This window comes from Amphiprion ocellaris, chromosome 10 (genome assembly GCF_022539595.1).
Source record: "Amphiprion ocellaris isolate individual 3 ecotype Okinawa chromosome 10, ASM2253959v1, whole genome shotgun sequence".
Taxonomy (NCBI): Eukaryota; Metazoa; Chordata; class Actinopteri; family Pomacentridae; genus Amphiprion; species Amphiprion ocellaris.
This window is the reverse complement of record NC_072775.1, coordinates 5,924,100-5,948,917: the sequence shown is the minus strand read 5'-3', so window position 1 is coordinate 5,948,917 and position 24,818 is coordinate 5,924,100. Positions and strand designations below refer to the sequence as shown.

Here is a 24,818-nt window from a genome sequence, read left to right as displayed (position 1 = left end):
TCACATGTGCAGAACGAAGCTTCAGTCAGAACCAGAGAGGAGACGTGGACATCTCTCTCCTCTGCTAAACCAAAGCATCTTGCAGACTCTGGAGGCTGCAAGTTTTACCTCAGAGAAAGTTCACTGTTCTCATGGTTACCAACACGGATGCTTCTAAATGTTTCTGTTGGAAACAACCCAGATTCAGGTCACACAGGAGAGTCCTGTGATGATTCTGTACTCATTGAACTGTGAGTCTGGAAGACACAGAGCTTCCCCCACAATTTCTGTGCCAGTTCCTTACGGACACGAAACACTTTACTGGACAATTCTTACAATCTAGGTCTTGGATTTTACAGTTTACCCAGTGCCACTGCATCACTGAATGATAAGAACAAATATTTTTCTTCATTTTAGCAGCAATTTTCAAGAAAGCACATTTGCACAGTTTGGAAGGACGACTACACAGTGAACTGCTGCAGTGATATTAAAGTGATTTTTCAAGCTGGGCAGCCTCTGAGCATGTTCACTGCAACCAGCAGTAATTGAGTTGTGTGTAATGACAAACCACACAGAACAACATCACACAGTCAGAGGCTTTATTACAATTTTATGCAAAAATGTCCTCTTACAGTTTCCCCCTGAAAGACGTGCAAGAAACTGATATGGAAGTCCTTTAATGTGGCTTAGATTAAAATAGCCCTGCTCAAAAATACATATCAGTATTTATAGATTTATCAAAGGAAAGTTATGTTCAGTGACACACAGTCAAATGTACATGAAGGTACAAAAAAGGGCAACATTCAAGTATCAGTTGCAGTATTTTCATCAGCAGCCAGCAGCAGAGTGTGGAATGACTTTGGCAGATAGATGTGGGTTTTCTTGTCCTTTCAGTGTGAATGCATTTAGGAAATGAAATGCACTTAGGCCAAGTGGCTCCTGTTTGAGTCATTGCTGGGTTTAAATCCCACGCAAGTGTTGTTTCAGGACAGTGTCAAAAATGATACATAATGCAAAAGTCTTGTATTTTTTTCATCAAGTTCCAGACTTTGGCAGAGATGTAAAGAGATCCATAGGAGGAGGCAGTACAGTAAGTACAGTTCAGCTCAGTAAAACCAGTCCAAAGTTAAAAGAACGGAGCTCATTCACCGCTTGTGTGTTTCATGGTTTACTGGCTCCAATTTGCATTTTACCAAAGGACTTGGCAGATTAAATATTAAAGGGGCATTTAGCAGAATTTGTCCTGCCTCACAGCAGCAAATGACTCTAATAAATCTGCTCTGAACAGCTCACACCCAGACTCCAAACTGTAGTTCATTTATGCCATATTTTGTATGAGTGTCGCACTGATCTGTTTGCTTTTTAAGGTCAAGCACTGACAGGCCAAACTTAAAGTTCCCTTTCACTCAAAAATGTGATTTGGTCATTGTGTTTGGACTTTGACTCTAGTTTAAAGAGCCCCTTTGGTGGAATTCAAGAGTTTTACCTCACCAAAAGACCATTGTGTAGCACAGAGTAGTTTAAATTAGAGTCACAGGTGAGCTGGTGTGCTGAGCTGCAGATAGGAAGGGATTATTTTCATGGAAAAAATATGTAATTTTAAATGTGAAAGGAACTTTCAGATGTGTGCCCAGTAGTAATAAAGGTTATATCCAATGACTGTCCCTATAATTATAGCCTTTCCCAAACTAGATTTTAATCCTAAAAGTAGCATATTTCATACTTTATTCCTTCCAAACATCGTACAGTGAGATATTCACTGGACAGTCACTCGTTCAAAATGTTTTTATAACTGCTATTTCAGTGCAAAATTCATATCTGGATAGAACCACTCAAGAAGAGCTAATGGTGTCCTTCATGCCATCTCCAGCACTCATAGCACCAAATATATGCAGTTCCTGACAGAAGACTATCTCCTGTGATTATTTGGGAAGTCAACAAGCTACAGTCAAGCACTAAGCTGTGTATTTTTGGCTCTGCCTTTCAAATTCTCCACAAAGCCTTTACAAAGCCTGTGTGAGCTGGCTGCTCAGCTCAGCTGTCAAATACTGCTCATAAGCTCTTCCCCTCCATGAAAATACCTGTTGTACTATGTATTTGTGCAAAATGGCTTCTTGGCTTCCTCCTGCGTGCTCAGCGGTCCTTTTCCTGCAGCAATCTGCTGCAGCAGCCAGCCACCAATCTTCATTTGGCTGTGTCGGAGCTCTTCACTCCGTTCTCTTCAAATCCCTCTGCCTGGCTCTTACCTTCCTGTCTCTTCAAGCCCACTTGCTCTCTTTAAGTTCCTCTTCAGTAAATCTGACTGTCAGATTCCACCATGCTGCACCTTTTACCCAACATGCCCTTTGCTTCTACTACTAGTGGCCAGAAACTCCCCAGTCTGTAGTATAAAATCTGTTTGAAAAGACATCTAAAAGTGATGGTCATCTAGCAAACATATTTTAAGTTTTTATGCTGCTTTTATGTAGATCAGACAATCATAATGTGCAAATACACTTTTTTGCCCCTGTGTGGTAAAAGCAAAGGTATATCTTCGTGAAATTTTAACGTAACATCTGCATGCTTTTGGACCCAAAATTTCTACAAGCATCGCAAAATATTGCATAATTTTTGCAGGTATATTCCAGTCATTCTCGATTTTAAATCATGAACTAAAAACCTAACTGTGTTAAATGTTTGGTATATATAGACTGTGTCTCGCATCTGTTGAAGCTGTGGGCCAATCTGTATAGTAGACGCTAAAATTGAGATGGCTAGGCTAACTATTCCTGGAGTCTTTATCACAACTTAATGTTCCTGTTGTGTCTATGCTCAGTCTTTGTGCTGCTGTGGATGTTTGACTTCAGCCTCACCAACCATGGCTGATCATGTCATGATATCTGGACAGGAAGCAAACATAGTAAACTTCAGTAGAGACGCCAAAGTGCAGCTACACAGTACAGTTTTGATTGATACAGTTCTGCATGATGGATAGACTAACCATGCAAAGCACTCAGCAGGAGTTCCCGCTCACTACTCACAAATAAATGACACAAATTTATTCTTCAAATTTCAGCTCATGGTGCAAAATATTTACCCCTGTAGAACCAGGTCTGCCACTGGGCACCTTTAAAGGTTGTGCAAATCAGTGTGAGAATTCTGACAGCCAAACATTTTACTTGTACTCCTGCCACATGCCAGAAAATGTATCACAGTACATAATAAACGCTGCCAGCATTGAAACATTTATTTTGTAAGCAACCACCAACATAGGACTGTATGTGGATATTTCTTTTCCTGTGCTCCCCAAAGTACACTTCACAGAAGAAGTGTGTGAATTCAAGTAGAAACAAGGCAACAAAATCAGACAAACCAAGGTGAAAATTAGCAGTTCTATTCAGAAGAAGAGTTTTTCTAGGACTGCAACACTGCATAGTGGGAGCTTTGTGAGGGATTTTCAGCTAGACACACTGCAGCCTTTTGAAGCTGCAGCCTGTCGTGCTGCTTTGTCTTCTTCCCCTCACCTCCTCCTCGTCAGAGGCAGCAGTCTCTGCCTGTCCTCCTCCTGCCTCCTCTCTATTCTCTTCATCTTGTAATCCCACTTGGGGATCTGGAGGTTGTTATGGTTGCTGCTCCTTCTGAGTTTTTCCGGTATAAAGTTCGGAGTAGGAGCCTTGCAGAGCCTTACTTTGGGCACCACGAGTCCCGGCCGAACGCTGCTTCTCCTCAGCATGTTGAGTGGCAGGAGACTGGCTCGTCTTATGGCCACTGAGGACGCCGCCGCCACCTCGCTGAGCAGCTGAGGCTGGAGGCTGGCTCTCCGATCCCTCGGCTTGGGGATGAGAAGGACCCGTGAGTTCTGGAATAATCTCTTGTAGTTGTTCAGTCTGTCCGGGCCCAGGCGCTTCAGGTCGGCCACCCGCTGCCTCCTCAGGATCTCCTGAACGGCGTGACGCCGCTTCCCGATGCACGGCGGGCTGCCAGGACAGACCGTACGGCAACCTGTGGCGATGAAGGGACTGGAGATACTAGTGGTGATCCGGACCATGTGGTCAAAAACGCCATCGTCCACAGGGTTCACCTTGTTGTTGAGGTAAAACCTATAAGGGCAGCAGGAGATGAAGTTGAGCAAACGCCTCCAGCAGGACTTTGGCTCTCGGGCCTGGGCCACCAGCTCCTGTAGGCGATCAAACATTGTAGTTTTACAGGAATCAGCTTGAAAAAGAACATGATTTAAAACTTTGACAGAGTATTCAATAGCAGGGCTGAAGTCCAGAGGAACGTATTAACCTCTAACATGGGCCACTCCAGGGAGAAGGAGTCACAGAACTGCTCAGCACAAGGTCTGGCCATCACTCGATACATCAGGGCGGCCGTTTCGTATCGACCAGTGAAGAGAGCCCACTCTCTGGGTGTCATTCTGCGGCTGTAGTCTCGTGCCTGGATATCACCTCCTGGAAACATGAAGACATATGGAGGAGGTCTGGTATGAAGGGAAGATCTGTGTCTCAAGGTCTGAAGGTCACAGCTGAAATCTGCTCTCATACATAGAGTACTGTGGAAAAAAGATCCTGTTATTTTAAGGGTAGAATACGCACAGTTCTGTGGTTGTAATTGGTTCCGTGCTTCCTCTCAGCCGTCAGACTGATCAGAGGCTTCCTTGATGGAAGTGGTCCTGACTGTAATGGGTTAACTTGTACAAACCTGCCAGCATTAGTGCTCTGACACACTCAGCTCGGCCCTGCATGGCAGCCTTCATCAACGCTGTGAAACCGTGACAGTTCCTCCTCTCGATGTCCAGACCAGGGAAGTAGTTCAGCAGATAGTTGGAGATGAACAGATGACCTGCACACCAAAAACAGAGACATGGTTCAACGCTCATGGCTTCTACAGTTTAACAGTTATAGCTTCTTCTTATAGATCTTAAAGCACATCAGTACTTGTGCATTCAAGCAGACACTCATATTAGTCATCAATATCAAAACACTTAATCTCCACTTCATTTCTATCATATGATGTTCTTATTTAAACATATTGTCGGTACAGTAACTGGACACGCACTGAATAATTCTGTCCTACAGTAACACAGACTGTTTACATTAAATGGCAGTAGTCACTGTGACATCGTGTTCTTGTTTATTTACACGCATTTTAGAAATACTGATCATGTTTTGCTAGTTTTTCCACACATTCACTGATTTATAGTCTAATGGAGTGCAAAATGAGAAATTAATGTTGTCCGGACCCTCTTGGGCCAATATATAATTGCAGGACTTTTTGTATCATAGTTGACATTTTTGTTGTTTTCAGGCCTAAAATCAACATGGCTGCCTATAACCAAACACCACATGGTATTTTACAGAAAGATTCTTCTAAAATATTATATATACAACTGAGTAAAATTGAAATAGAAATTTATAAAGATATTGTAATAAACCTGTTGACATAAATGGCGACAAATACACACTTGACTCACACACTACTTTATATTAAATAACTCAGAAAGCCTTGGAGTCTTGCCAGTCTTTTCTTCAGGAGGAAATGACATCATGAGGAGCAGGTCATGTGATCTGGAATTAACACACTTCCTTAAGAGGTGTTTTTGTAATGGGGAACTTAGTTGAAAGGGATTTCTCAGACAGACATAATTTGTTACTTTCCATAAAAAATGTGATATATTACCAAAAAAGAAATATCTGTCATGATTATCTCAACTTAAAAAAAAAAAACAAAAAAAAAACACAATCAAAATAATTTTGAATCAGCTCAGTTTTAGCTATTTAGAAGATGGTTGTTATTAAATTCAGATGGCTATTTAGTTGACATTTTAGTGATATCCAGTCATTTTTTATTAATAAGTGACTGTTTCCATAATAAATAATTCTGGAATTTGTAAAGACATGATCATAATGAACATAAAAAACATTAGTTTTTTACTTTTAATAAAAATGTATGCAAGATATATCCCATGAACTTCAAAAGTCCCTCCACTATATATAGACTCATTTATAGATATGAACTAGGGTTTCATGCATGTTTGTTAAACAATTGCTTAACATTTGCTTTACATTGTGGTCTGTTAATGCCCAAATTACTAATTCAAGAGCACAAGTTAAATAAATATGTTCTCTACATGTGAGTGCATGTCTAGAGTTTTGTGCAGAAGTTGCAACCTGATTTCAAGACTTATTAATTTCACTGATGGAACTCAAACTGCAGCTGTTTGTCATTCAGCAAAGCTTCTTTAATATTCACAGTCTAGTTCCTCATTGAGTAAATACTGTCTAAATTGAGGCTAATTAAACAGTCTGACCTCCTGATAATCTTTTAAGTGAGCACAATGCAGGAATTCATTAAAAAAGATGCAGCTTGGAACAGAGGCATTCTTGAATGGAAGTCTGAAGAGGCCGGTTAATGCTGGAGGTTGACCTCTGCATACCTAAACCATGTCTAGACACCTTCTACCTTCAGCTAAGGGTTTTTAGGAAAAGCCTTTCAGTGTGCTGCGGCTCTGTGGACTCACAGTCTTTGTCACCTGTTTCCCTCGAGGTGCTGTAGAGTATTTTCTTGTGAAAGGGGATCGATACTTCTTTTAATGAAGCAGAAAATGAAGAGCAGTCTGCAGCTATGTATCACGGTCCACAGTGAGTCATTCATCATCGTTAGCAGACGAGAGGCTGGGACGCTATGTCTGATACATGTGGCTGCATCACGATGAAATTACTTATCACGGTACTTTCTTATGCCAGCAAATAACAGTGATTCTTGCAATTGGAAGCAGCAGACCTCATAATGTGCCATGAGCTTTAATTTGGGCCCATTAGAAACGTCTCTGACTCAGGTCTATGCAGGGAAATCTCTTCAACTGTAATATATATATCAAAAGTAATGAAGAAAAAAACAGATTGGAATACAAGAGTTGAAGCTAATAATGGTGATATGAATGCATATGCAATGATACAGATGTGGATGAAATTCAACAGCCTGGAATTAAATGAGTGTACAGGTTCTTCTCTGCAGCCTTGTTTCTGACATATAGGGTGAAAAGAGTAAATTCAGAAGCAGAAAATAAGCACCAACTCTCCTGTTGAGATAAAGTAATTGAAATATTAAAATGTGACGCCTCAGTGTCACAAGCTGAGAGTCACAAAGTCGGCAGACTGACCCAGTATTCTCAATAATCCAACATTACTGAGCATTAGCTACTAGTCTACTCTGTTCCTCCACAGCTTTAGCAGTGAAACTCCTCAGTATATGGACAAGAGCAAATAATTCCTTTCCACAGAGCCTTACTTTTAAAGCTTAATTTTGTACTGGAGGGAAATTTAAATGATTACCTTCTAAGCAAAGAGGTTTTTGGTGATATTTCTAATTTCACTGTAAGAATTTTAAGAAAGTATAATAAAGTATATTGTAAAGTATTGCTGGTGTGTGAACTTAGATGAAAAATGGAGGGATGGAACAAAACCTAATTTCAAGATATAAACCAGCCAGTGTCAAATATTCAAACTTAAGCAGGTAGCCATTTGCTGTCTTAACTCACAAACATGACATATAGATGTTTCTTGTTATTACAATATACCTACTATGCTATAATGATAGAATGATAGAAGCTTGTTTTAATGAATAAGGTTCTTTTTCTGAAATTAACAAGTGTGATTTGTGACCATGGACTGTATATATTAAAAAAAGAATGCAGCCACCAGGGGGCGACTCTTCTGGTTGCAAATAGTAGTTAAATTGTCCAGAAGTCTGAGTAAATGATGGTACTTCTCACATGATCTGTTTCCTCAGTAAATATTTTGCTTATGAGTTTAATCGTTTTTGATCGCTATTTTTATTATTATTATTTATTATTTCTAAGTTTGCTTTAATACAACATGATGTTAGTAGATAATGGTTCCAGTGTAAAATACATGATAGAGCAAGTTATGTTTTACTGCAGCAATGATTTTATTCACTATAATGTCAGTGTTCTTGTGTTCTCAGTCACATCCACCTCTCTTGCATTATTGACTGATTTTAAAAGAGAAAGTTGGCTACAGCCAAATGCCAAACTAGACACTTTAAATGTCAGTTCACAAACAAGTCCATATTTTACATAAGATCTGCTGTATGTTTGTGATATAGTAAGATAAAGTTATTCTATTATTACAAAAATGGCTTAGAAAAATGTGGGTGATGATGAAAAAGATGTTCATTATGATCATATCTTTACAAATTCCATAATTATTTATTTTTGGAAACAATCATTTATTCTTTAAAAAAATGACTGGATATCACTCAAGTATCAACTAAATAACCGTCCAGATTTAATAACAACCACCTTCTAATTAGCTAAACAATAATAAAATGAGCTTCTTCAAAAATAGTTTTGATTGTGTTCTTTTAATTAAGTTGAGATAATCATGACAGATATTTCTTTTTTCGCAATATATAAAATTTTATTTGGAAAATTACTAATTGTATCTGTGTCCGAGAAATCACTTTCAACTAAATTCCCCATTACAAAAACACCTCTCAAGGAAGTGTATTAATTCCAGATCACATGACCTGCTCCACATGATGTCATTTCCTCCTGAAGAAAAGACTGGCAAGTAAATGTGGATTGTATTGGACTATTAAGTAATTATTAAATACATCAATAATTACCAATCACGAGTATGTGACAGTATTTCTAAAAGCCATGCACGCTCATGCTCAGGTGTTTTTAATTCTTTTGGCTAGTGAGACTTCCGTACGGTAAATTTTTACCTATTGGTAGTTAGAACTGCGACAGGAAACAGCTAGCCTGGCTTTGGTCAAAGGTAAGAAAATCCACCAAACAAAATAAATAACATGCCTTAACACTATGAATGATCATTTTTAGAATTTGTTTGGTAAAATGACAAGATAAACATGTTATTTAGTTTGCTGTAGATGCATCACTAGCCAGAGATGGTCCCCCTTGCAGAGAGGCGGGCTGTTTCCAGTCTTTGCGCTAAGCTAACTTAGCATCAGGTTAACTTATTTTTCCATTCATACACTGGAGTGGCGTCGATCTTGTAGGTAAATTAGCATAAGTGCACAGTTCTTAAAATGTCAGAAAGTGTCAAGAGAATGACGAAGAGACACCAGAACCTACACTGTCCCTCATATTAACCCTTGTGTCGTCCTGTAGGTCAAAATTGACCTGTTTTAAAGTTTGAAAATGTGGAAAAAACATATATTTTCACAGTGAAACTTTTGATGTCCACATTTTCAACATTTTTGGGAAATCGTTGAACATTTTTTGGTGGAAAAAAAGAAATATTAAAAATGTTTCTGAAGAACATTCACACAAAAAAATCAACCAAAATCCAGCGAATTTCGCTGGATTTTGGTTGATTTTTTTGTGTGAATGTTTTTAAAGAAAATATTAGATATTTAGATATTTTTAGGATTTTTTTGTAAGGTTTTTACTCATTTTTTGAAAATTTTTACAAGAATGTTCTTGCCAAATTTGGGGGATTATTTTTTTTTTCTTTTTTAAGGGAAACTTTGAAGGAATTATTGGAGTTTTCTTCCTGAAGGTTTTGCAAATTTTCAGAAATTTGGGGAATTTTTGTGCAGATTTTTTGGATTTTTTTCAGACAAGGAAACAATTTTTTTTGGTGCCCGTAAATGAGAACAACAGGTGGATTAAAGCCCCCCTCTGGTTGCTGATTAAACCCGAAAAAATCATATAAATTACATTAGTGATGGTTATCGGTTCATTACAGTTTCAAGATGGGAATACATAGCCATGGTGTTGACAGTTTATTTCGCTCACGATGTGTCTTCCAGTATATAAAAAATAGAGTAAAACTATAACTTGATTTTAATTAGACAGGGTCTTTAAGTGCTCCAGATCCTTATTTCATTTGACTGTGATTATTATTCCAACACAGGTTTAAAAAAAAATCTACCATCCGTAGTAAATGTAGGGATTCAGTTCAGAGGTGTGAGGTGTGTTTACCTGCTTGTGCTGCGGTAATTAGAGCCGTGTTTCCCTCGTTGTCCTGCCAGTTAACATCCAGGTATGGACACTGAGACAGTGCGATGACCACGTCTATGTAGCCATGGTAACACGCCATAATGAGGCCAGACTGAAACACAAAAAGAGAAGTTCAGTGCTTCAGTGAAGCTTTTTGTTAGATTATCATTTTTTTTATGGATCCAGAAAATCCTTTCTCCACACAACAAAATCAGTGCAGTGACTCTTATAAAAAGAACTGATATGGATTTCAGCCGTCGGGAATGATACGACGACTGTGCAGCCTTGGTGGAGTACTGACACTTAGTGCTTTTCTTGTTACTTTTTCTATCAGATATCCTCATGAAAAGTTGACAAAGCAGTCATTGGGGAACATCACATCAACAAAGGTTTGCACACTGTAACAGAAATGCTATTTAGAAAGCAGTAGAAATATAAGTACAGGCAATATTAAGCAATAAGTTAATGCAATGTTAAGGAGCACACTTTCTAGTCCAACTGGCTTTAAAGTTTGAGCCGACTTGTCAAGACTAAATTTAAGTCTTTTAGTTATGACAACAGGTCCTAACCACTAATATAACAGTTGAGATCTAGTCGTACTCCAACACTGTTGAAAGAAAAGTCCAGTGAAGCAAATTACAAGAGATGCCAGACAGTCACATCTTGGATATATTATTAATTTGAGGTGTTCATGCTTGCAGAACACCTTTTGATCAAGTGTGGCTGGAGCAGTCAGGCTCCATTCGCTAGTAGTCTCTGCTGGGATCTCACCCAGGTGTAAATGCAATCCAATCAGAGCACATTCTTAAGACAAAACATTCACTTCTGCAGGATTAAAGGTTATCTAAGTCCACCTGTTGCTGCTAGCTGACCGAAGCAGTAGCAGTCATCTCTCACAAGAGACATCGATTCATGACGCATCTTCCCATCATCATCAGCCTCATCAAATAAATCACATATTGAGATGAAATCACAATGCAAAAGCAGCACCCCATGGATTAAAAGTAGTTAATCAGGTACAGACTACATTTTAACGCCAAAGTGGGGCGACAGTTAACAGTAAACACCTCTGATTATTTGAACCACTTGTGCATTGTCATCTAGTGGGTTTTGGTTCACTTCTAGAACTACCTACAATCCATCCCTGCATTAGAATGGCCTGCTGTGAACTTTTTGACTCCTACATTGCATACTGTATCTTTCCCACTCTGCTGTTGGACTCCAGGGTTAATGGAGACACCAAGGTTGACTTTAATGAAATGTTTTACTCTTTTAAACTTCCCGACATCAGGTGGAGATGCATATTTGGGAGGCTCAAACTAATATGAAATTGATGAAATGCAATCAGTCATATTTTTTATATTACTTCTGGTATCATCTAGCTGTATTATTACACCTCCACCTACAGAAAAGTTAAACATACCTTACTTTCGACTCCCATATGAGTTATGACAACAATAAATGATACATTCTATCTGAAAAAAAAAAACACTATTTTGCCTTTAACATTTTGCTGTTCTGCTTTTTCTGAGTAGTAAAGAAGCTTGTAGTGCTGTACTGAAACTTGATTTTAAAGCAGGCCATGAAGACAATTAAAATCCCTGAACGACAGAAGTGACATCAGTTCAGAGAACTTATTTGTAGTCCGTCATCTGGCCATTGTTTTCATGATTAATTCATCAATTATGTTTTTTTCATAAACTGTCAAAAAAAATTGCCATGACAGTTTCTTACATCAGCACAATCCTACACTGTAAAAAAAAACTTTTTTTAACAGTTTACTGCTGTTTCACAGATTCTGCATTTTTTATTACAGAACATAACTAGTAAAGTATTAATTTACAGGTTAACCGTTTTTAAAAAAAAAAAAAAAAATGGCCAAAATTGTAATTAATGTTCACACAAAAAGTCTGTATTTTTTAGCAATGGCATACAATTCTTTTAAACTGTTTTACCATAAAATGACATTCCTTTGAACTGTTTTTAAATCAGCAAAAAATAAATAAAATAAATACAAATGTACAGATATTTGAATGTATTTGTAAGAAACATTTTGTATATTGGGGATTTAAAAACTGTTAATATATAGATTTTTCTTAATTTCTTACATTAAAGATGATATCTAGTAAAATCTCAGAAAAAGAGTATATATTTATGACTTGACTGTAAAAAAAAAAGAGGAAAACTGTAATTAATGTTGACACCAAAAATCAGTTTTTCTATAAATATTAATTAGTTCTTTCACAATGTGTGATGGTAAAATTACAATTTTATTGTATTTAAATCTGCAAAATAGTAAAAATTAGCTATACTAGCTATACATAATCATTATTTCACAGATATTTCTCAGCATTTTCTTAGATTTGTAAGGTTTTGGAATGCTAGAGTATTCCACCTTTTTTAACATATTTTTCTGGCACTGTTGCTGTCAGATTTCCATTGTTTTGTTAGTTTGTTTTTTACAGTGTAGGTGTACATGAGGACGTTACCCTGTCAGTCCTCCAGGACAATCCTCTGTCTGTTCCAACTCCATAAGCATACAGTATCTCTTTCCAGCGCTGAGGTCAGTGTCTTAGTGAGCCCTTTAAAAGCTGAGCCCTGGTGGCAAGCTGCTCCTTGACACCATCACCGTGCCGTTTATTCTGTCCATCTGTCACTGGAGGCTTAACCAACTGCTCTGAACCTTCCTCCAGCATGTGACCTTCAAGTTACTTTCTGGTTCACAAGACTGCAAAACCTGCTTCAGTGAGGGTTTGATAGCATTTTATGAGGTCAAATCTAGTGTCAAAATCACTAATTAAATATGCTGACCGCTTGTAATTGAGTTTAGCTTTCACAACTCGCAAAAAGAAATTTGAAAAGTTTTTATTTGTAGCTACTAAATTAATTAACATTAGCATTAATTAGGCTGGTCTAATTGGCTCTAAGCTGAAATTAAGATGAGCAGAAGATCTGAAAAGTCAAATAGATTTGAAAACAGAAAAAGATTTGAAAAAATAAAGGAAACATTGTGTCAAAGCTTGGGGAAATAATATGTTTTGAATCTAAAATGGAACTTGATGTTTGAAACCAAACAAACACCTGTATCCACTCACTTTTTAGTACTTCTTGTTCCTCATCTTAGTTTTATGTTACCAGAACATGTTGAAGTTTGTGGGGTGTAACTTAGCTTGACCATCTTGGCTCCATGACTCCATTGTTTTGAATCACTCTCATGTCACAGTAGATGCTCGTGGTAGTGATGCTGCAGGTACAAAATGTGCACATAATGCCTTAAAATATATAACTGCATTTCAAAGGACTGAACAAATTTTGGGCAGTTTACGCCAAATGACGAGTACTTGATATATATTTTCAACACTGTGCTGTATATTTCTACTATAAAAAAGTGACTTCTTAGTTCACCTAAAGTTCAGGTAAATTGTTGTACCTATATGTTGTGAAAAATGTGAGTACAAATGATAAACTTTCTCTACGTCAGAATGTGAAATTGACCTTCCAGGACAACGATTCTCCATCCAAAAGGCACGAGGGGTCACTGAATAAATTGATGAGAATGAAAAGGATATGAATCATGCGCTGTGGCATTCACAGTCACTACAACTCAACCCAACTGAACACCTATACTAGATTTTGGGTCAAAGTTTTTGACAGTACTCTCACCAAATCAATCAAAACACCAAATGAAGGAATATCTTTTGGAAGAGTACTTCTAGATACATGGGAAGAATTAATGCCACGACACATTGAAGCTGTTCTGACAGCACAAGGTGGACCAACACTTTACTAAGACATTTGTTGTTGTTTTTTTTTCAGAATTTGTCACCCATCTTTGGACTACCGACCTCAGACTCTACAGAATTAATTGGTAAATGGACAGGAAAAAGCATGTGTGGTTCATGTGGCACACAACTAAACACTGGTGCTGCCCTTTCAGATTGTTGCTAATGGAACATTGTGTATCACCAGCACACTGGTTGTTCCTGTGGAAAAAAACATGGAGTTCCTTGGGTTCCACCAATGTAGACTTGCCTGACTTTAACTTTGCAGTGTAAACAACTCTTGAGGTGCCTGAAAACCAAACCATTAAAATGTACTGAACCTCGACACCTACTCTTCTGTTCCTGTCCGTCTCCTTCACTTCCTCTTCGGTCACTCCCTGTCTGATCATTATTTTGACAATGATGGCGTTGTTGTTGCTGCAGGCCTTGAAAAAGGAGATGGGCTCGGGGCTGTCAGGGCTCGGCGAGCGGTACATGATAAAAGAAGTGACCGAGCTGTCTGGAGGGTAGAAGGAATCATCCGAGGCGATGCTCCGGGTGTCCGAGCGATCCGGCAGGGACTCGAAATCCAACTCCTCAAACTCCTGGTAGATATCGTCCTCATCCTCCCAGTAGTTCCTCGTGTAATCAACTTCACTCTCTTCATCATTCTCCTCTTCTGACACCTCACACTCTTTCCCATCTTCATCAACCGTGGTGATGACGGGCGCATCCATAGCCACTGTACTGTTTCTAAACTCAGTCTCGCTGACAGCAACTCCTCTCGCCACTCCATTCTCTTGAACCTTTGAACCTTCTCTTTGGCCCTCCGTTATTACCACCATTTAAATACTCCCCAGTCTCCACATACATACAATTTCTGTGGGGTTCCAGGACAACTCCAGGAGCACCTAGAGTTTATGTCCATCAACCCTCCGCAACATGGCACCTCATTCTGCCCAGACGATTGAAACCTGCTAGGTTCTTGACTTAAATCAGTTTACATCTACGATGGGTTTCCACAGGGTCAACAGAGGCTACAGAGGTCAAAGGGTGGCATGAGATCATCACACTTGTTGCCACTCCTCCGTCATTGCAGAATAAACCTCAGCGGGATGCCGTAAGGATTAAGATTCCCCTGAACTCCACAAGACACCAAAGCTTCGATCACATGCATGGTCTGTCGCAGTCACGCCACAAGTTTTCCCATTTACTGAATGTGTCAAAACTGCATTTTCAATTAAATGGAGTGAGACAAGTCCCAAAGTATCCTTGAGTTTTGAAATACCACTGAGCCGCTACCTTTCTACGTGACTCCCAACAGCCGTCCGTCACATTGTAAGATCATCGCACTAGAAACCCAACAGGCTGATTGATTTCCAAAAAGTCTTGATGTCCCGATGAAAAGTTGAAGCAGAAGTTGTCCCTTGAAAGCAGAAGAACAGGCAGCTTTCTTGGTGTGAAACTGACAGCAACTAATCCTGTGTTTCCCTGTGGAGGAACACTGGTCTTTCTTTGATGATGGCCAGCAATGGGATGAGAAACATTCTCTTGAACCGCCTCATGGTAATCCGTTTAGACTCTCTCTCTCTTTAGCTCCAGCCCTTCTACTGCTTTCCCCTCCCCAGTGGCTGATGAGTTTGAATGTTTTCTCTTGAAATAAAATGAACTGTAAAATTGACTGATACAAGCACAGAGGGAATGTTGTAACTTTAGAGAATCGTCTCTCTTTATGTCTATGGGTGTTTTAAACAGGGACAGTAGAAAAAAATAAGCAAGTGAAGCATTTTATTTCCAGGAGATATCAAAAGCACAGGCAATATAAACAAAAATGCAACAAATATAGACAGGCCCTAAAAACTACACCAATATTTATACCAACCTTCATTTACCACCTTTATTCTTACAGCGATATCCTCATTAGTGAATTCATGTCATTAGTTCAGCTGGTCAAGCTGACTCCACCCCCCTCAGGTTTCATCTCTGCTGCATTTAATGCTGCCTGCTTACCTGGATTTCTCAGCCATGTGACCTTATTTGTATAGAGGGTACAGTGGAAGGACGGGAACCCCTGAAACCAACAAAGGTCACATTTGACACCTACATCAGCACCTAAGCCAAAGTTTTTGTTGGGTGCAATGCAGCCCCCTAAAAATACCTGTATGAGCTGTGATGACCTGGATTAATAAGTGACTTTTGGAATTAGCGAAGAACATGGCAGACCATCATTGTTGGAAAGATTGATAAATAGATATTAGACATGCACTGATCATTCACAACATCATGACCACTGACAGATGAAGTGAATAACATCAGTCGTCTTGTTAAAATGCAATGTTCATTTCAATATAATTCAATTCAATATTATTTATATAGCGCCAATTACAATTCACATTGTCTGAAGACAATTTACAGAACCCATATGCCTGAACCCCCAGAGCAAGCCCGAAGGTGACAGTGGCAAGAAAAAACTCCCTTTTAACGGGAAGAAACCTTGAGCAGAACCCGGCTCATATGGGGGGACTCACCTGCTGCTGTTCTGCTGGGAAACCTTGAGTCCAGACATTCATGTGGATGTTTGACATGTAGCACCCACCTGAACATTGCAGGTCAAGCAACCCTCCAACCTCACCATGGCAACAGCAGTCCTTGATGCCAGTTGCCACCCTCAGCAGGGCAATGCACCCAGACACACTGCAAAAACTGCTCAGGAGTGGCCCGGTGAACACAACAGAGCAAAGCTGTTCACCCAGGTTCCACACTCCCCAGATCCAAATCTTACAAAGCATCTATGGGATGGTCCAGGATAAGCGTGATCTAGGTAGGTCCCACCCTGCAACCCACAGGACCCACAGAAATCACTGCCACGGTGCTACAGAACATCCCTAGAGGTCCTGTTTCGATGCCACACTGGATCACAGGAGTTTTAGCAGCATAAAGGAGACCAACACAATATTAGGCAGGTGGTCATAATGTTATGCCTGATCGGTCTATAGGGGTATTATCTAACTATCTAGCTCTTTCCTTGATAAATGAATACTGACAAGACACATTCCTACATTTATTTTTGTCTGCAAGGTAGGCAACACACATGAAAATCATGTATTAAAATCATTCATGAGAGTCAAAAGTCTAACGGAGCTCAGTCTGGTAAATATGGACAGATCTGTGTAAACCTGCATCAGGAGTTGACCGGTGCATTCCTGCAATATTAATGTCATTACAAATGAACTATCTGAAGAACCATTGGATGGATTGTAATAGAATTTAGAACACACACATATTGGTAGCTTTGGTATCCCTGCTAACTGCGCTACCATGCTAACATGCAAAATTGAGAAGGTAAATATTACACCTGCTCAACATTGGTACTTTCAACTCTGTAACTGTGAGCTGCTGTCTAGGACTGAAAAGAATTAAGTACAATATCCAAATCACAGAAGCTGCAGATTTGATAAAAGCAAAATGTGTAACAAAGTTAAATCATTGGTGTAGACTGCTGCAAAAGTCACCTATTTTTTGCTTTTTTATTTTGTGGAAAAGAAATGCACAAATTACTACTCCCACTAAAAGCGTGGCTCATATCGCAATTGTACGTCTGCCAAAATAATTGCAGTCATTCGATTGTAATGCTGAGCCGAAAGCACAGCTGCAGATTTTCCTTCTCATTCAAAATATTAGGGAGTTCTTTTGACATTTTCTATCTGAATTTGTAAACTCTGAAGGCTTTTTTTTTTAGTCGAACTAAAAACCAACTAGGAATGTAGACACACACCCAGTCCAAAAAAAGGCAGGTACCGAGGCAAAATCCTGCAAACAACAACAAAGTAGAAAAAAGATCTTGCACACTATGGGGCTCTAATATACAGTTATTTATTGTACCCCCAACAATTGTGATGTTTTGAGCACCACTGCAATAGTGAATATTGGAACTCCACAGTGTGTGAGTTGACACCCAAACCAATGTTTTCCAAGAAAAAAAGCACATTTTGTAGTATTATTCATTTGCTTATAGCCTTTCAGATTGTTACAGCTTGCTTTGCTTCCACAGAGTTTGCACTGATACAGTATGTGCAGTTTGAACTCATCTAGTTCACCTGGTCTCTCTCCAAGCAGATATCAGTCAGTCTGGGATTAACTCTGCAGTATTGTGCCGAGTACCTCTGGCAGGTGAGATGTGCCAACATGAGGACACAGTTCGCAGTGAGCCAACATGTTTTCAGGCACAGAAACATTAATCTGCAGCTGCTAAATCCTGCTTTCCTGAGACGCACCACACACTTCGCTGTGAAACGCTCTTATTTTCTCCAAGTGCGAAACTACCCTTGTGCAAGGTAGTAATCTGTGCCAGAGACAATACTGATTTTTACACTCGTTTAATGGCTGAAGTCTGGTTCCACAACAGAGCAGGAGGAGAAACTCTTTCTGACACCGCACTAATCTCTGCAGAGCTCCTTAAGGAGGAACAAACCACAGGCACTTACTCCATGATTTGATCGCCATGAAAAAGTTGATCCCATTGTGCTCGAGAAAAATGAAATGCAGGTTGGAAAAATCTGATTTAGCTTGACAGTAGAAATCTCGTCTCAGCTGCATATGCTCCTAATCTGTACCAACCGCTAAGACTGTGCATTAGCAGAAAGGTAATTGGATTCAGCAGAAATAACCTCACATCCTGTTTCCAAGAGCTGCACTTTCCAGCAGCACCAGACATGATCTCAAATTAGAGCTGAGCTGATTGACACTAATTTATGTGTCTGTTTTTGGCAACACATCATTGCTGAACATTTTGGATAACTAGTAAGTTTTCTGTGACACATGCAGGCTTCTGTATTTGGTTGCGTTTAGTCACTGGACGTGTTATCAAATGCCTTTACTTAATTTGGCATGAGCTTTCTTACGTTGCAGTATCTTGGACTCTCAGGTCCTGACACAAATTTATTGGATTTCTAGTGTCTGCTGGGAATCGACACCATGTAAATACAACTAAACTGAATTACTGAGTGAAATGTGTTTGAGTTGCTCAAATAATGACAGTTTCACAATCATTATTGCGTAAAGATAGTGTGGGAATGTGATTCTGCAATACCAAGAGAAGCCGTGACACCAAAGTCTCGTCCCAAAAAAAGATTTAGAATGTCTCAAAGCTTAAGGTGCAATATTATGATGAAGTAGTATATTGCAAGCGCATGGATGTCTTATGCAACAGTACATACCTTGTAAGGGCAGCTGTAGCATGTACTGAAAGGATAAAGTATGGGATTTGGAATGTAGTGACTGTTTTATGGGGGTTTGGTTGGTATGTTTTTATGGCACTGCTCTTCATTTCAAAATATTTTAAACTATCGTAGGTAATAGCAGATAAAAAGACACCGACAGGGTAATTTGATTTCCAGAAAAATACAGATACTATCACTTAAGCTAGCAGTTTACAGGTTTCGGTTGGTGAAGTGCATAATCGCTAAGAGGGATGTCGAGTTCACAAGTCAACCAGCATAGTGGAAACATCTGCATGTGGAAGTTGTGTATACTCTCAGGTAGTGTTGTAGTCGAGACAACCTAAACCGAGACCAAGACATGGCCGAGACCACAGTGTATCGAGGCCGAGACAAGGCCAAGACTTTGAGGTTTCGAGACCAAGTCAAGACCGAGACCAAGACAAAGAGAGACCGAGTCGAGAAGAGACCATATTAAATTTAACTTAACCATTTTATTCAGTACTTATTCAATGTAGTTTTTAGGCAAGTGTAAGGTTGCCTGTAATACTCTTGTCTGCAACGACAAACAACCATTCAATATGGAACGTATCAAACAAATATTTAATACTTGCGTCTTCATTTTTGTCTTGTTTTCAAAACAATATCAAGCCATGCACAAATATGTACAATTTTCTACAACATATCTTAATCTAGAACAGTGGCCTCTTTATTTCTATTACAACACAAATATTTCTTGTTTGATAAATTGGATATAACTGAACTTGGGTGATTTTTTTTTAAAGGTGTATTATTGTAAAAGAAAAAACCTGGAACCACTATTCCATAAAACAGAAAGAAAAAACAATGCCAAATATCAGCATCTAAAATGCAATGAAATATAACATGTCAATGTATCTTCAAAGAGGTCAGACACTGAAAGGCCAAACTACAAATATTTCCCTGACAAACTGCTGACGCAAAATACTTTGTTATTCAAAGCTCACCACCAAGGATAAACACATGAAAGGGTCGTTTATAAACACTACAAACAACATGGCCCTTAAAAATTACATCATGGGAAGTGAGTTTAAAGTAGAGTTTGGTTGCATTTTAGAAGCATGAGAGACTGCAACATTTTGTGACCTAAACGTGTACGATGGGGTCTCATTATAATGCCCCCTCTACTTATACACATATTTATTTTAATTTATATTTAAGTTACACATTTATTATGCAATTGTGTGTTTTAATTCTAAAAATTGGCACTAAAATTAAGTGTGTACATTGCCAGGCCAAGTTGCATACGTGAGATGGAACTTTTTCATAGACGGGGTGCATAATTTGAAGTGGACACTCCTCTGTCACATCAGTAGCTCTCATCCAAGTGAGCAGCGGTACCGCGGTATGTGCCGCTATGTCAGAGCTAACATTAGCTAACATTGATGGAACATAAACAAAGCGTCATGTAGCCTGTCTCTTTATCGTTTATGAGAAGCGCAAGGCCAACGTAAAACACTACCACGTGCCTTTTCCCTATATATACATGTACACAAACACACACATATATATATTCACAAACTACAGCTTGCTAAATTTATCTTGCTAACTTCGCTAGCGCCATGTAGCGTTAGCTTACCTTTCTTTATGCTTCCTCTCCAAGTGTCGATAAAAGTTTGGTGTGGTTCCAGCCGCCTCAGTGAACGTTGCGTTGCAGAATTTGCATATAGCGCTGTGTTTTCTCTTTGACGTTGATTTACAGATAAACTGTTTATGGTTAGAAAAGCCAAACTTTATTACAGCAGAGTTAGTTGACATGTTTCCCAGGGAACGGACTCTTTCTTCCGCCTCCCGCATTAACTGTAGCGGAGTACGTGTGAAGAGGGGCGGGGCAGGTGACAGGTCACAGCCCGTAAAAATAATCCAAATTAAAAATCAGTTAAGTTATTGGTTACATTCGAGGCGGGGAGTTTTGCATCCAATCACAACAAAGCTGTTACTGAACAAATGAGACAGTTGAGAGGTAGTTCGATGTTGTCGGTGAAGCCATGGTCTCGGCTGGTCTCGCAGTAAAAATCCCGAGTCCTCTGTGCCCGAGACCGAGACAAGACCGAGTAAAAATGCGGTCGAGTGCGAGACAAGACTGAGATCTTCAAAAAGTGGTCTCAAGACCGGTCTCGAGACCGAGACCGATCTCGAGTACTACAACACTACTCTCAGGTCACAGCGTCACTGAAGCACAGTGAAGATAAACCATCCATCCATCCATCCATTCATCCATCCTCTTCCGCTTATCTGGGGCTGGGTCGTGGAGGCAGCAGACGAAGCAGGTCATTCCAGACGTCCCTACTTCAGGCGACGCTTTCCAGCTCTTCCTGCGGGATCTCAAGGTGTTCCCAGGCCAAATGTGATTTATAGTCTCAAAATAATATCAAACTCAGTAAATGTCCTCATGGTCCATAGAGACTGGTGGGGGAGAAGACTGGGAGAAAAGGTGCAGTGAGAGCTAGTGACTGCATTCAGAGGTGTATGAACCCACCGTTACATAACCCGTAGGTTTCCTGAGGACTGGTTTTGACCCTCAATGTGGTGGCTCCAGACTTTGCTATCTTGGCAGTGTCTGACTCTTCCTAACTCATGGGTAATCCAGATATAAGATGGAGAGTAAGTTGAGCTGAGGTGACCCACGTGAATGTCTCGGGGTCATGGACTGTCCTGTGATGGCACTTAGCTGCCACTCAAGATAACGCTTCCCTTAATTATGCATAACTTTAAGCCTTAAATACAATGTAAATGTGTTAGTTATATTAAAAATCACCACCTGTAAAAGCTGTCATGAATTGGGGGAATTAGCTATAGAGACTAAATCTGTTTTTGTCCCAGGGTGTAATCATGTTTATTTCTGCTGTGAAGTTGGACATTTTAACATGGGGATCTGCAAAGATTGACTTGTCCTTGGAGTCAGCCTCAAGTGAACATTCGAGGAACTGCAGTTTTTGACACTACTGTCAGCTTATTTTTTCAGCCCTGGAGAACATTTATGCTCATTATGCAGTTATGCATAACTAAGGATGTTGCTGTTGTGAGTGATAGGTTGGTGTCCTCACAGCATAGTCAGCCTCAGCTCCACCAGAGTCAAGTACTACCAAGATGGTAGCCCAGTTTACAGTGTCTAGGCTGCAGTTATTAGCCGGCCATTTGGTGCAATCCTTCCCTTCCACTACCTACATTTCCTCGCAATGGGAGACAACACTGCTAACAACCACGCCACCAACTCACTACACTGAAAATTCCAAGTTTTAGAGAGGATTTAGATCCTGCAGTAAGGGCACTGCTAGTTTTTTATGGTGGATTATCTGTTCGAATCACTGTGGTCATCTTCGTGCATGCAAATTTTCCACCAGAACAATTCAACTTGCCACCATTTTGAAGGAACCCCAGCGCCGCATCCTTCTCTTATCCCCATTAAGGACAACTGTGATTGGTTTGAAGATATACAAACCTGTCAGAGGGTATTTAATCCCCAGAATTCACTGCAGAATATCACTAGAGAATGACAGTGCAGGTGGACTATTATAACAGAATGGGCTGGCAATGTGAGAGAACCAAGACAGTAACTGCTCAGAATAGGGTAACGTCACAGAGGATTTATCTGTATCTAAAGAGAGCGAATGCTGTAAATGCTGAATAAGCAAGCATACTTTCAAAAAGGCTACAAGAAATATGACTTTATTATGTAACTTAATCTACTGTGTAGAAGTCCTGGTTGATATATAACCATGTTTGAAAAGCGATCCATGCATTTGAGGACTAACCTTTAAGTTTGGAGGAGCTACCTGGTCACCCCGATTAGAATATTTCAGAAAATATGGTCCTCATCACAGGATACATCTGCAAGAGTATTTTGAATGATTTGTAGTGACCAGATAAGGAAATCTGAAATGGAAAAAACACAGTGAAGCAGGACTTTCCATCTTGCCAGTCCTGACATTTATCCCGCATCCCCTGGGTGCCATGACGACAGCGGGAGCTACAACTGTGAGCCAAAATGGAGATGAGTATCATTCATTAGAATTGCATATTGTGTGCAGTGTGAAGAGACGGCACTCTTGAGGCATCTTTACAACTATTTATTATTGTTTCATATGACTGAACCAACAATCAAAAGACCCTTAGGTTCATGTTACAGTACATGCCGCTGCCTTTTTTTTTTGGACATATAAAAATAGAAATCATTTGCTCCTAGAAATTTAAATTCAACAGCAAAATTCAAAGTGTCCAGCAAGGTTCAAAGATACTAAAAAGGTCACTTTATAGCATCATATAATGTGAGCATTCCACACAGCAGCAGCACTACAGCTGTCGACGCGAAAGTTAATGTAATTCACAATCCATATCAACAGAAAAGCAGTTTCTATTTACTAAACTCCTAATTATGCATTGTGAAAAAAGGATGCAAACCTTCAATACGTCCTTTGAGCAAAAGCCATTGTACAGAGTCACCACAGCCAAATACTGACAGTCTTAGTGGGAGCTAAATAAAAAAAAAAAAAAACACACACACAAATCAGGCTATGATGACTGTTACAGTGGATTCTGAAATGATCGAAAACAGTGGTATAAAGTGCAACACATTACAACAATAATTGAAAAAAAAAAACTAAACTACCTGACCATTACTGTTTAAAAAACACAAACAAAACCAACCTAATAAAATTTCAAATGTCTCTTTTAGGACTGTAGAGCCCATCAGAGCATTTGATTCTGTTCTCATTGGCAGCAAGATTTAAAAGAATGGCAGGAGCTTGTTTCTCTCATTGAAAATTCTGTAACAACTTTTAACCTTTTCATTTAATTGTCCTGATTTGTTCTGTTCTGGGTCTATACATTTGACTTCCAACAACTTTGAAACATGAAAGAAGGAACTTTCTGTCATCGTGTGGAGAGTAGCAGAGATGACAATGTGGACACAGAGTACAACACCTGGACAGAACTCTTACATTCGCATGCAAAGAGGGATTTAGGGGAGTACATGTGGTTGGAGAAAGGGGAATTTGACATTTTGGTTTAATACATTTTCTTGCCACTAGTTAGATAAGCACACATTCTACAGTCTTGACATGATGAAGAAAATAGCACAGCTTTTGCTACAGATACCTTCTAGCGTCACCCTTTCATTCCATTTCCCAGTTATCCACAATTCTATTATTATTTGTTACTGTCTGTCAGATCCCCCCTCTTACCTTTTGTTGTCTTCCAGCCCCCTTGATTCAACTACCTTTTGTTCTTTGTTGTATTACCCTGTCACTGATTAGCAACCATTAACCATTCACCCTTGTATTTACATACGGCCCCCTCCCTACCCTCACTACAACAACACCCCACTACAGCAAACTTCAATGGACTAAGAGTGAAATTTCTTCAGAGATCAGCCAAGACAAACTTCCAGTACTTGACCTCTTGAAACTGCAAATTTCTACAGTTAGTTAACTAGTGAACTGCCCTTTCTTGTATTGACATGGCGGTGGCTCCAATGTTTTCATCTAAGTATCAGCAAGAAAGCAAATTAAAGTATTCACAGAAAGTTGAACTATTCCCCTCATCTGCAAATGCACAAACTGAGCCAGAATTACCATGTGAGTGTCACTGATTATGTCCAAACAGCGTCTCAGGTCTAAAATTTGCAGCATTTATGCCGTTTCACAGACACATCCTGTTTGTTTCATGCATGTCTATAATGAGTAAGCCAGGTGTTATATTAAAAATCCTCAGCTGTGTTCTTCATGCAGCACACAGTCAGACTATTATACAAGCAGCAGAGGAGCAGCCACCTCTGAGCTGTCTGATCCTGGAAGCGTGTTGATTTAAAAGCACATATTTAGTGAACAATTCTGTTATTACTCGTGGATA

The 24,818-nt window shown here is 39.5% G+C and overlaps 1 protein-coding gene across 1 annotated transcript; it reads right to left on the bottom strand.

Annotated features, from left to right (window-relative positions):
* Nucleotides 1–3,182: 3,182 nt before the first annotated feature.
* ankrd33bb (ankyrin repeat domain 33Bb) lies at nucleotides 3,183–15,252 on the bottom strand. The gene is made up of 5 exons (XM_023261641.3): nucleotides 14,067–15,252; nucleotides 9,935–10,064; nucleotides 4,663–4,803; nucleotides 4,249–4,412; nucleotides 3,183–4,135 (listed from the first exon to the last, which is right to left on the bottom strand). Exons 1-5 carry the CDS (start codon nucleotides 14,556–14,558, stop codon nucleotides 3,479–3,481), a joined length of 1,584 nt encoding a protein of 527 aa, XP_023117409.1. The 5' UTR covers nucleotides 14,559–15,252; the 3' UTR covers nucleotides 3,183–3,478.
* Between the last annotated feature and the right edge of the window lie 9,566 nt (nucleotides 15,253–24,818).

Coding starts and splice junctions, on each gene's coding strand:
- ankrd33bb (XM_023261641.3), bottom strand. CDS start 14,558: ATGGTGGTAATAACGGAGGGCCAAAGAGAAGGTTCAAAGGTTCAAGAG. Junction 4,804..9,934: donor AATTACCGCAGCACAAGCAG/GTAAACACACCT, acceptor TTTGGTGTGCAG/GTCATCTGTTCATCTCCAAC. Junction 4,136..4,248: donor TGGAGTGGCCCATGTTAGAG/GTTAATACGTTC, acceptor GATCGCCTACAG/GAGCTGGTGGCCCAGGCCCG.